This window comes from Mercenaria mercenaria, chromosome 4 (assembly GCF_021730395.1).
Source record: "Mercenaria mercenaria strain notata chromosome 4, MADL_Memer_1, whole genome shotgun sequence".
Lineage (NCBI taxonomy): Eukaryota > Metazoa > Mollusca > Bivalvia > Venerida > Veneridae > Mercenaria > Mercenaria mercenaria.
This window is the reverse complement of record NC_069364.1, coordinates 23,230,028-23,244,240: the sequence shown is the minus strand read 5'-3', so window position 1 is coordinate 23,244,240 and position 14,213 is coordinate 23,230,028. Positions and strand designations below refer to the sequence as shown.

At 35.1% G+C, this 14,213-nt stretch overlaps 1 protein-coding gene across 1 annotated transcript; it reads left to right on the top strand.

The window, feature by feature from the left end:
• Positions 1–1,886: 1,886 nt before the first annotated feature.
• On the top strand, positions 1,887–5,360 carry LOC123556195 (inhibitor of apoptosis protein-like). The gene is made up of 5 exons (XM_045346763.2): positions 1,887–2,587; positions 3,128–3,321; positions 3,528–3,666; positions 3,786–3,974; positions 4,318–5,360. Exons 1-5 carry the CDS (start codon positions 1,897–1,899, stop codon positions 4,512–4,514), a joined length of 1,410 nt encoding a protein of 469 aa, XP_045202698.2. The 5' UTR covers positions 1,887–1,896; the 3' UTR covers positions 4,515–5,360.
• The last annotated feature ends 8,853 nt before the right edge of the window (positions 5,361–14,213 follow it).

Below are 14,213 nucleotides of genomic sequence, written 5' to 3'. Positions count from 1 at the left end.
AATATTTGAATAAGGCTTACATATTTTGCAATCAAAAACACTAGAGCTACCAAAATTTCGTAGATGTGTAAAAACGCCATATTAATACCATAAATATACATTTCCGTGATACTAATGTTTTGCCATTTTCTAAAGTGGAATTAGTTCGTTTGATACAATATTCCTAAGAAATGGCCAACTACTTTACAGTACAACAACGTTTTATAGTGACGGTAATTATTACAGCATATAAACATATTTCAATTTACACTTTTAAGTGTTGTATTTAACTGTTCTCATCGTACCTTCTTTTAAATACCTACATACACTGATATACAGTGGAGACTACTGATGCAAAAATTAATATTTTGTATGATTTGTATTATGTTATGATTATTTTTGTATGCATCGCGAAAGGCGGACGTTAAATAAAGTTATCTACTTAATAATGCATAATCGTACTGCAGGCGTACTTGATCCATTACGCAATGCTAAGTAGTTATAATTGCTTTATATTTTCCTTGTTCAAAGTGTCCGAACCAAATACAAGGAAATGATGTTGTTGGTTTTTTGTTGTGTTTTAATTTATATTGATGAGAGTGATTAAATTCGTGGTATTTCGGTACTGACTTCAATAAACTTATATTCATCTAAGTACCAATCCTAGGCTACACCCATTACATATCGATAGTTGAGAGCGAAATGGGTGCATACAGATAAAGAAGAATTTAGATTAGTTTGGCCCTCGGCCTTTGATATCCTAAATGAAAGGCTCATAATTCCTTTGTTTAAAATGTGTCTGACACATTTTCCGCTATGAACATAAAATATATCAATTTCTTTTTAAATTCTGTTTCTAGTAATTGTTATCTCTAATACTTAAAAGTCCGCCAGCTTAGCTCAGTAGATGAGCGTTGGTCTACGGATCGCGGGGTCGCGAGTTCGATCCTCGGGCGGGGCGCATGTTCTCCGTGACTATTTGATAAACGACATTGTGTCTGAAATCATTAGTCCTCCACATCTGATTCATGTGGGGAAGTTGGCAGTTACTTGCGGAGAACAGGTTTGTACTGGTACAGAATCCAGGAACACTGGCTAGGTTAACTTCCCGTCGTTACATGACTGAAATACTGTTGAAAAACGGCGTTAAACCCAAAACAAACAAACTAATACTTAAAAGACCCAAACCTCGACAATTCGTTGTTTATTAACATCACATTGACCAGAATTCTTCCAGTGTGCAACCCCCATCGCTAAGCTTTCAATTCTTATCATACTTTAGCAAAGTTAACAAGCAACTTGTCATCTAACCTGGTTAGGATGACACTTACGTTTACTTGTCACTTTTCCTTCTATCTCGAAAGAAAGTACGTAATATGCTTTCATGAAATTTATTTGATAATATGTAAAAAGAAATGTCTCAAAACTATATTGTTATAATTACTTAAAAATTACAAAAAGACCCTCGTATGATAAAGAATAATGCAGCTCTGATTTGAAATCATAACAGTACTGGTTCAGTGCTTCTGTTTTAACAAAATCCAGCGCGGAAGAGGGACTTTGTTCAATTATGAATTTTAAACATGTTTGCATGTAGATCTTGATTAGATAAACTTCTTGTATATTGAAAAAAATAAATATAAATTTAGCATTACACGGGATTTAGTCTGCATTGTATGCGGCATACCGCTAATTTCAGGAAAAAATCTAAATATAAACCTGTTTTTTCCCAAAAGGTGATATCTGAATTTAAATTTAGCAACAAGTAAAGCGTGGCCGCCGTATAAATATCGATTCAAGCCTATACCAGTTAGTTGACAATTTCCTTGTTATAAATATCGATTCAAGCCTATACCAGTTAGGAAACAATTTCCTTGTTAACTTTGCTAAAGTATGATAAGAATGGAAAGCTTAGTGATGGGGGTTGCACACTGGAAGATTTCTGGTCAATTTGGTGTTATGAACAAAGAATTCTCGAGGTTTGCGTCTTTTAAAACCTTTCCTGCAGATTCTGTTGCAAGGCCAATACGACTGGCTCAGGCTGGATTCTATTATACTGGCTCGGGTGAAGAAGTTATTTGCTTCTGTTGTGGAGTGAGAAATGATGTTTGGACTGAGGACGAGTCTTTGCTGGAAGTTCACCGGCGACTTTCCCCGAAATGCAGATATATATGTGGTGCGGATACCACTAATATTGCCATTCATGGAGATACAGTATCAAATTGTTCGAAAGAAATGCGTGAGAACTTTGAGTTTAAAACATCAGAATCTATATATGATAAAGGATCTACGTATGCTGCTGAACAATCAAATGAAATATCCGAAGATTTGAGGAATTTGGATGTAACCGGCATATCGACTCGACATGATTTTACTGAAAATGTAACAGTAGAACATGGGGGTACAAATCAAGAATGTGGCATGGCGGCGAAGTTCGTGTCTTCGCTTACGAACGGACAGATTGAAATTTATCCAGGGATAAGCCATTCCAGACCTAAACACTCCGAGTATGCCTTGTTAAGTGAGCGGCTAGCATCATTTCATGAATGGCCTGCACGGCATGTTGCTGACCCAAATGTTTTAGCTAAGGCCGGATTCTACTCTGCAGGTTTGTTATGTTCACTGGATAATTTGGAAACGTTTCGAAAATATCTGCTAATATCCTGTCGAATTATATTTAGATTAAGAAATGTTTAAAGAATAGGCAGGCAAAGAAGAAATAATTCAGAAATATTCTCGTTAAAATGACAACGATTATCTAAGCGAATTTTTTTTGTATTATCTGAGTTTCTTTTATTAGCATTTTTTTCTGCACTTCAGGTGTGCAAGACTTTTTTGCTTATTGCAAAATATTTGTTAACTTCCAACATTGCATGACTGTATATATTTAAACCACGTTTCTTTGCATAGTGTGGACACAAACTAGATTATATTTTTAGGAGTTTTAAATGTCAGATACCAATTATAGCCAATTAGTGCCTGACAAAAATAAAACCTATCTGCTAGTGTGAACACGGTATTAATGCTATATTCTTTACATAATTCACGTTTTACACTACATATCGAGTTTAAAAAATAAACCCAAGTTAATATAGGATTAAAAACATAGTCTGAACACGGTATAAGCATATTTTTTTCTGTTCTTCAGGTATGCAAGACTGTGTAAGATGTTTTTTCTGCAATGGAGGTATGAAAAATTGGCAGACAGGAGACAATCCATGGGTCGAACATGCGAAGTGGTTTCCCAGTTGTGAATATCTTAAGTTGTGCAAAGGAGAAGCCTATGTCAACATTTGCAACTCATCAGTTAATGCTGATATTGTCACAGTTTATGATAATGAGGTATATATATTACGTTCAATTGTTACAAAGTTCTTAACATATTTTATATAAACAAAAGAACATTAAACTGATAGCATACACTTTCTTTATACGATAAAAGATCGTTTTATTTCCATTTGTAGAGAAATCGTCTCTCTGTGTACTTTTACAAAATGTGTGTAATATAATTATGTTGTGGTTCACAACTTTCTTTTATTTCTTTTCAGTCGCAAATGGATCAAGAGAATTGTCCCGAGGACTGGTTTATAGAAAACATAAACAGTGCTGCGGCCAAAATTCTGTTATCCATGGGATATAAACAAGAGGATGTTGAAAAGGGTGTCATGTTTGCAAGACAGAAATACGGTATGTATAGAGAGGGCATATAAGATGTTAGAGAAAATTTGTTTCCATGTTTAAATACATTTAGTAAGATTTATATAAATAGGTTAACAGTATTTAAGAGAAATCCATTTCGATTTCAGGTCCAGTAGAAATCAAAGCTCAGTTTATCATGGAATATATGCTAGAGGCAAATAAGCAGTGTTTTACACAACCGCCTCCAGCAACCGAGAAGCACAAAATGTCTGAGCTGGTAAAAAGAAAAGACCAACCACAAAATGGTATCAGTAATGCGACAGAGAGTAACGGCAATAGAAGTAAAATTAAATCAGGTAAATGTGAAAAGTATTCTCAGCTAATATGACCAATTCTTGAGATTTGAAGAAATTGTATTGTATTTCCTGTGTAAACTAGATGAACGTAAGGACAAATCTGATTAAGATAATGTAAATGAACTTTTAAAGATTATACAATAAAGGTATACAGAATTGTCTATGTTAGTGAAAACAAAAAATCAAATAGCTTTTTCTCTTTTTCGAAACTTTTTCAAATGTTGACATATTCCAAATATTAATGTCTAAGAATATTTTTCCCTTCTAATTTCTTTACTTAAAAAGTTGATAATATCTAACATAATTCTCTTATCTGAACACATTTGAATTTTTTGTTTTGCAGAAAAGCAACGATTAGAGGAAGAAAATCGTAAACTTAAGGATCTTATAACGTGCAAAATTTGCCTTGATAATGACGCATGCGTGGCATTTCTACCATGTGGTCATTTAGCGTCTTGTGTAGAATGTTCGAAATCTTTGAGAAAATGTGCAGTCTGTAGAATAGTAGTCCAAGGGACAGTCAGGGTCTACCAAGCTTGAAATACATTTGACAAATTTAGACACATAAATTGAAAGTATTTGTATTAGAAATAAATAAAGAGGTGGTCAGCAGTGCTTTTTTCTGACAGTTCATTATCATGACATTCAGGTTGAGGATGACTCAAGTTTTTATACTTTACAACTTTAAAAAGGCAGCTAATATAAAAATGTTCCAGTATTTTACACTCTCGTCATCATTTTTAATTTATTTATTGATACTTTTTGTTATGTGTTGGGCACTTTTAAAATTTTACTATACATTTGTGTATATGACGGCAAAGATGATTTTTGTATTTGTCACTAGAAATTAAGTTTATAATATTTCCTCAATGTTTCCTATAACACTGAATGACAGTTTATGACCTTCAGGTTGGGAACGACTACACATTTTGTTCTATACAACGATAATAAGGCAGCTTATGTAAAAATGTACCAGCATTTTACACTTTCATCATTTTCAATTTGTTTATTTATTGATATTCTAAAAGTTTAAAGTTGTATTTACACTTTAATTATAATTTTACTATACATGTTTATATATTACGGCAAAGATGATTTTTGTATTTGTCGCTAGAAATAAAATTTATAATATTTCCATTATGTTTCCTAGACTACGATATTATGACTTTCAGGTTGATTGTGTTCTATACAATATTGATAAGGCAGCTAACATAAAAATGTACAAGTATTTTACACTATTACTTTTTATTTGCTTATTTTGTTTATTTACTCTTACATGTATTATGAGTTTGCTATTCATGTGTATGTATAACGGCAAATGTACATTTTTGTATTTGTCATTAAAAATAAAGTGTATTATATTTCCTCTACTGAATGACTACATTAGTCCCCTTATTTCGCTTACGTGTAGGTTTTCCATAAATAACGTTAAAAATAGTGTCACGTAGCCTTTCTAATTTTAGAAAACTCCGCCCCTTAATTACCATATTAATATAGAGCATTGAAACACTGCAAGTCTAATTAAAACACAACAACAGTGTATTCATGCCTGGCTGGATGAATAACGAATTTTTGTTGTTGTTATTTCTTTTTTTCTTTTTTAGCAAATGTTTTTGTATATACTTATTATTAGTATAATGTGGCAGGGATTTATATCAAAAGTCCAAAAAGATAAACGTTAGTCTCCTAAGGGTCAGTATCGGTTTCGGTTTCGGTTTTCGGTGATCATTTTGAATGTTTAAAATTACTTCTATATCTGATTTATTAATCGTACAGTCTGTACCGACCGATGTAAAAGAAATATATTTTTATATAGTTAATAAAACTACTTAAATTAGTGAAATTTTGGTAACTACATGTAAAGCACCAAATTTTACTTTGTTACATATTGACTGATGACCTTTTTGCCCTACAAACTTCAATTACCCTTATTGCACTATAAATTTTATTACTTGTTGATTGGTTGTCTTTATTGTACTACAAACTATAATACATGGCCCTGGATGCTGAACAAGGCTCATAGCAAATACAAAAAATATTGCTGAAAAAAAAACAATACTTTAATTATTTGCAAAATTTCGTCCAGAAAAAATCACAAGCTGAACAGAATAATAGTTCGAGTGATGCCATAATTCCAGCAGAAAGATTAAGTGTACAATTCTCCCCATTAAAACAATAAAACTTCTTAATTTCAAACGAACGTTTCTATCATAGATTATTAAAGCATGGCATAAATATTACTCGAGTAAATTATGTATCAAAACAGCAATCTTTAAATGTCTTGTGGCGGCCGTAAAATAATCTCCATGTATTTGAATTCAGTGTTGTTATATTTTCTGCTTCTCTAAGATTGTGGAGACCATTCCATATTTGAGCCGTGCCATGGGAAAACCAACATAGTAGGTTTGCGACCAGCATGGATCCAGACCAGCCTGCGCATCCGCGCAGTCTGGTCAGGCTCCATGCTGTTCGTTTTAAAGCCTATTGCAATTGGAGAAACTGTTAGCGAACAGCATGGAGCCTGACCAGACTGCGCGGATGCGCAGGCTGGTCTGGATCCATGCTGGTCGCATACCCACTATGTTGGTTTTCTCATGGCACGGCTCATTTATTTAATAGTATTCCGCTTAAGCTGGGAGGCGTAAGGGGTGTTGCATTTTCCCTCACCTCTCTTGAACAGACTCAGTCAAACCGAGTCTTCTATTGTTTTCTTTGTTAACTTCCTTAATCTATATATGTATACACGTCATATCTAAACATTATCATTATCTAAACATGTTGATTATTTGATTGATTCAGCTATTTTCTTCACACTTGATCCTTATCGTTCATCCGTTTATCCTTTTTTTTTTTTTACGTGTTTAAGTTTTTTACTACTCTAAATTTAATTTGGTGTTTAATTTACATTTTACACTTACCATTTAAATCAGTTTTGTTTGTTTTGGGTTTAACGCCGTTTTTCAACAGTATTTCAGTCATGTAACGGCGGGCAGTTAACCTAACCAGTGTTCCTGCATTCTGTACCAGTACAAACCTGTTCTCCGCAAGTAACTGCCAACTTCCCCACATGAATTATCAGAGGTGGAGGACGAATGATTTCAGACACAATGTCTTTCATCAAATCGTCACGTTTAAATCAGTATCAAATATCTCTTTAAACGAGATTTGCTTGTTATTTCATATAAAGTGTTTCTGAATTCTACTATTCAAATTCATTGCTATATGTCTGAAATATGTTTTCATATCTAAACTCTAATTGTACTTTACAAAAGCACTTTTGGGTTTATTGAAATGTATCATCTTTTCATGTATTATATATAATACTGTATTAACTGGTAAATAATTGTGCCATGAATAAACATGTAATTTTATGTAATAAGGAGAGGACAACTGTAAGCTAATATAGCTTTCTGTCCAATTCCTGGAATGCTGTATTGTAAATATTTCATGCTTTTCGGAATAAAAATATGTTTAAACTAACTTCCTTAAGTTTCCAAAGGATCTTCTCACATACTTAATTTACGAAATTGACATCAAACTTTTACTACGCTAGGATTATAGCTTCTTTCTTTTAATATTAAAAATTGCTATGGACAATTTATTTTATTAATCCAAGCGAAAATATAATAAAAATGTTGTTGTTGTTGTTGCTGTTGTTGTTGTGTGTGTATGTGTGTGCGTGTGCGTGTGCGTGTGTGTGTGTGTGTGTGTGTGTACATGTGATGAAAATACCGAAGATGTAGCAAATTATTGTTGTATTTTTTGGTCCTTTTGAATCATAGAGAGCACTCACTTTTACTGTACTATGACTGAATTCCAATTAAGCGGTGCTAGTGGTCGTGAGGTTTGTTGCATATTTCATTAAATTTAATAAACAGACTCAATCAATCCAAGTCCGCTATTATGTTGCTAAGTTGGGTTCTACGCCTCCAACGGTTTTTTCACTGATGTTATTTACCTAAAATATAATGTTACTATGATAAGAAGTCATAATGTGAATGTTGATCAAATTATACAGACATTAAATAGGAAAATCGCGTAAAAATGGAAGTCGCATAATGGCGGATCATTACTAGATTTTTTGCTCTGTAGAACTCTTTTCATTATTTTCATTGCATGTTTTTTAGCTGAAATCACATGTCAGATGTTAGCAATTTTAGAATTCGTCGTGGCGGAAACTTAGATACGCCATCACTACAATTTAGAGTTTCATTTTTGAGCTGATTTTAGTGTGTCGATTCGATTGAAAATAATTTTTTTGCATCAACCCACTTTTCATTCATTAACAATATTCTTCAGGAAAATGTAAGTTAGACATTTGAATTGCGTCTTTGTTTGTGCTGCATCAATTGGAAGTTTCTCAATTTTATATAGAATAAAGAAGACAAGCTGTGAAGTGTGTTTATGCTTCACAAGTGTGCAGTACAAGCTACTCAAAAACACAATAAACGTCAGTAAAATGAAAATACAGTTATGAAACAAACATATATGTTTGTTTTATAACTGTATTTTCATATAAAGAATGATCAGTATGTTTTAAATTTCAATAAAGCATGCTGTTAAAATATTCCGAGAAAAACATGATAACTCTGGCTGACCAAAGCGTTGTCCCAACGCAGGTTTTACAACGTGACGCAATACGCCACGGCGGATACCAACTATTCAAAGCTGCATCCGCAAACATTAATTTGCACATATTCGATGTACACACGTACCGAGTGTATTATATACTGACATAAGGTTAGGGGTAGGTTTAATCTAGTTTAATAGTGTATATTCAACATGCGTGTGTACAATCAATGCGGGAGAATTAATACCCACCCGTGCGTGTCCTGATCTGTTAAGGTTTTGCACACTTGTTTGCTATGATGATCGGACATGCAATGTAGTTTTCACAATTCCATTTTGTTTTGATATCACAAAAGTTATGCCCTTTCCTCGGCTTAGCAATCTTTTATTGCGTTTTTATATCACATCTTTTTGACATGGTTTTTGAATATTTGAGCATTGCTGACCTCCTCCTTTCTGTCCACAGCTCTCGTTATTCAATAATCACTTTTCATGTCTACTTAAATGTCATTTGAAAACGAAAGTAATATACATATAATTATAGTAATATTGTGGTTTAAAGGTGTTTTTACACAGTATTTCAGTTATGTAACGTAACCAGTGTTCCTGGATTCTGCACCAGCACAAACCTGTTCTCCGCAAGTAACTGCAAACTTCCTCATGTGTATGAATCAGAGGTGGAGGACGAATGATTTCAGACAGGTCGTCTTTTATCAAATCGTCACGGAGAACATACGCCTCGCCCGGGAATCGAACACACAACTCTCGATCCCAGACCTGCGCTCTACCTATTGAGCTAAGCGGGCGGGCTGAACAAGTACTCATTCAGTCTCAAATTCACTGGATAATTCTCAAGCAACACTATCTATATCTAAAAGTGAACGAGTGTGGCAACGTTAAATGTCGCAACGCCGCTAAATGTCGCAACCACCGTTAAATGTCGCAAGGTTGACGTCAAATGTCGCAACCAACGCTAAATGTCGCAAAATCGTCTGCCTCTAAATGTCGCACCTTTAACGTTAAATGTCGCAAAAATTTGCCCACCGTAATATGTCGCAACACCAACGCTAAATGTCGCACAGCAAAATAAGGTAAGTTAAAATGCATGCTTGATTTGGGAAGGGCTGAATTGACCTTTCACTTTGATCTGCTAGTTTGCTTCTCAGTGGTTCCGCACCATACATACGTTATATATTTAATATCTAAAGGTTTGAGCTCTAACGTGGGACTCGCCACAGTACTAGATTTACTTCAGGTCTGAACTATGTAATTCTATGGAGTCCTGTTTAGCTGATGAGACATTAAGCTCGCGCTCCGTATTGTCGCGTGTTGTATCGCATGTCTTTAGTCGACCTGAATTTCGTTACACAACATGCCGGGGCCAGAAATCGTTGATGGAGGATGGGAGGCGGGGGAGCACAAGTTTAAAACTAAAGCGTCACCGGCGACGTGCGGTAGGTACGGGGTTCCTCTGTCCGTATCTGTGGGGACGTTTTTTTATATACAGGTATGAAATGTTGGCCTGTGGTGCATTTTTGTCTATTTTTTAGGTACGTACTAGTGGGGCACTCCCCTTATTTTAGGTGGTTAGGGTTTCTTCCCCATTGACAATTTTGAAATACAAGTATGGAATGCTGGACTTTTATTGCATTTTTTGTTCAAAATTTCGGTGTATGGGAGGGGTTATCCCTGTCATTTTCGAGGGCTCTGGGTTTGAAAAATAGGTACAAAATGGTTGCCTCTGGTGCATTTTTTCCCTTAATTTTAAGCTACTGGCGGGGTACTCCCCCTATTTTAAGGGGTCAAGGGTTCTCCCCCTTGGGGAATTTTGAAATATAAGTATAAAATGTTCGCCTCTGGTGCGTTTTGGGTCTACATTTTGAGAAAATATTATTTCCAAAATAGTTGGGTGTAACTTTGATGAGTATAAGTCACTAGTAAGCCAACAAGGTTGGGTTTTGGGTGGGGAATTGGCTCGGGCAACAATCCAGGCCTGTTACACAACAGGATGTTCAACCACGCGACACGAAGACTGTTTTGTACCAGCTGTAGAAAAAGAAGACTTTCTATTAATCAGCCATGGGTTCTATTTCTTTGTTTGGAGGTTTACATTTAAAGTCATAAGGTAACTATCAAGCTTCAGAGGCGAAGAAAGATCCTATGTAGCCCTCAGAACATTTTTTCAGGTAAAGCGGGAATTTTTAAAATTATTTTACCTTTAGTCTCTTAAAATTGTTTGGTTTAATCTCATTCCCCTCATTATCACACTTTTCCGCCTACCCACACATAACCCTCTCTCGAGATCTCTCTCCCCACCCCCCTTCAAAAATGTAAATATTTATATTTTCTATTAATTGTCTGGGTGCTGTGTGTCTGTGTCTTAGATTTCTGTGTCGTTATTCACCCCGTTCCCCACCCATACCCTACCCCCACAAACATACAACACTATTACCAAATCGTATTTAGTAAGAAGAAACCTCAGAATATTTCTGTCCTAAAACACTGGCCCTATTACAAAATAATTTCACAAATATTTTTCTTGCGTGATTGTTCAAGCAAGGTGTGGAACTCAGGTGAGCGATCTAGGGCCAACAAGGCCCTCTTGTTGCTATACGTAACAACACTTATCATTAAGATAATTATTTGTATTACATAAACCTGTTATTTTTTCTTCCCTCAAAAAAGTAAATATACACAAGGAATTGATAGTCATAGTGTCAAATAGGAAGTGCGACATTTAGCGTTGGTGTTGCGACATATAACGGTGGGCAAATTTTTGCGACATTTAACGTTAAAGGTGCGACATTTAGCGGCAGACGATTTTGCGACATTTAGCGGTGGTTGCGACATTTAACGTCAACCTTGCGACATTTAACGGTGGTTGCGACATTTAGCGGCGTTGCGACATTTAACGTTGCCACAACTAGGATCTAGTAAAGGCAAAATTATTATAAAAATAAAAAATCTAAGCCATTCAAATTCATTACTGTTTTATATTTACTCAAAGACCTTTGTGAAAGTCTACCGAGAGGATAAATGTTGACGAAGTTTGCACTTTATGTTTTAAGTAAGGTTCTAGCAACGTCGACGATATCGTTTTCATCTTTACATGAAGGAGCAGCATATCTAATTCATCGCCCTATAATTTTAAGGCAAAATATGTGTAATCAATGATTAAATACACGAAAGATTTTGAGTTACTTACTCATCTTGATTTTAACTCTTGCTGTCTCCATCGGGAAACTTCAATATTCAAAATGTTTTTACACATTTCATTTTTAAAAAAAAGGAGCTAGGAAAACGGGACAGTATACATTAGAGTGGAAGGAGGTAAAATTGAAATAAAAAATATTTTTGTCGGAGTGGGGTGTAATGTGGCGGCGAGTCGGGGTTCTTAGTTGCTGTGGTGACGGAAAACTAAAGTCACAAATAACTGTTTTCGTTTTTTATATTTGTTTTGGAGGGGATGGGGGAGGGTGTTAATGTGCGTGTTTGGGGAGGTGGTGGGAGCGTAACATAATAATAACAAGAATTGTTGCATTCAACAAATCGTCTCATCATCACCCATCCATATTTCTAAGGTAAAGTCAATACCTTTTAACCTCTGGGCAGTTTTGAAGATGTGTCCTGGACACAAGATACACGGGACAGATTTGACATTTGAATTTGCGACCCTAATCTTTGACCTACCAACCAACATCATGCACTCCAAACATCGCCTCATCACCACCTACCAATATGCTAAGATTGTAGTCAATACCTTGAAAGTTATTCTTTCGACATAATATGACGGACAGATTTGACCTTGCTGTGATCTTGACCTTTGATTTACCAACCTGGTTCTTACTTACTGCATGTTGTTTTAACGTCTCTTACATATATGCCAAGACTGAAGTCGATACCTTTAATTGTTATTTAGTTACGCTCTGTACACGAAAGGCGAAAGACAAAGTTTTCATTTTAACTCCTATTTGTAACCTTGACCTTTGACTTACCGACCCCTGCACATCGTCTCATCGCTACCTACTTGTACGCAAAGTTTATAGTCAATACCTTGAATAGTTATTAAGTTATGCTCTTGACATGAAATATGACAGAAGTCAGACAGACAGACGCACGTGCCATCACATAATACGTCCACTATTTCAAAGTGGTTGAAAAACAGCGAATGCCAGTTTTGTAAATCAAGAACAGTAGTGACCTTAAGAACAGCAGGAGGTTCCATAAAATTTAGTATATAAACTTTTACTAATACTTGTATAAAATTAGATTAATTATAAGGCAAACAAGATGTGTGTCCATAGGACACAGGTGCCCACACTCCTTTCGCTGTACTTGGTTTCATGACACAATTTTAATATATATGCAACACAAACTTTTAAACACTTTGTTATATAATGGTTTATGACTCTAAGTCAAGAAGTACATTTCTTGATACAAGGGACACAAACCTTTTTTGACTAAGTCAAGGACCATTACTCTGTTCTTGGAAAGTGAAATAAAAAAAACTCTGGTGCAAAAAATGTACATGCTGGATAATATTCCTACATGGTTTCATGATCCTAGGTTAATGTATATTTTTCACTAAGTAAAGGACATACTTCTGGTCTGGATGAGTGAGATCCTTAACAGAACACCAGATGCGTAATTTAACATCCTACATACTGTAAAATAATTTATTATCGTGGGCATGAAATTTCGTGGTTTTGGTCAAAACGGCAATTTCGTTTTGATATGAATTCGTGGATTTATTTATTTATATCATATACCCTTCTCAAATGCGCTCATTTGATTGGTCGAAAGGGGTGCACGCGCGGGTCCGCAAAAAGCGATATTGACCCGCAAACGTGATAATGACTCTTCTGGTATCACTTTTTCTTATATTAATGAAATATAGGACAGTCAAATGATTGCATTTGAGAAGGACATAAATAATTATTATTTAATTATGTTTCGGTCAATATGTGTTTTACGGACCTGTAAAAATGATACTGACCGAGGATATTCATGCGACACAAACATGCCTTTTTTATGCAAACATATGCCTTTTAATGCATATATTTTACTAAGTCAATGGCCATAACTCTGGTCGGGCAGTGCGAGATCCCAAATAAAACACCAGGTGCACAACTTCTCCTGCTAAATAATAATCCTGTGAAGTCTGAACACTTTTTGAGATATGCACGACACAAATTCGGACGGACGGAAGAACGGACGGACAAGGGTAACTCTAAGTGCCTCCCCACTTAATGTTTTTGTGGAGAGCGCAAAAATGGAGGTATACTCATTATGAAGGTAGATATTTTCACAAAGGTGCATGATCATCAACACTATCTTTTCCCTTGTCGGCCTCAACACATTAAACAACACAACGTATTTTATATCCAGATCGTAACTTCAAATGCATTTTATTCCTTAACTGAATTCTCTTCAGTCAATTTAAGGTTATTGTTTTTAATTATTTAATTCAAGGTTTTGTTATTTAAGTATCTAAGTGATATAAAACATTAAGTATAAGTTTATCGCCGCGTTTTCAACAATTCAGTTATGCAAGGCCGGCACATTCCTGATCTCCCACATGAAACACCAAAAAGTTTAGAATACAGTGCATTTACTCAACTCAATATACATGATTTCGGGATTTACTATCAAGAAACTCAAGTATGCTCA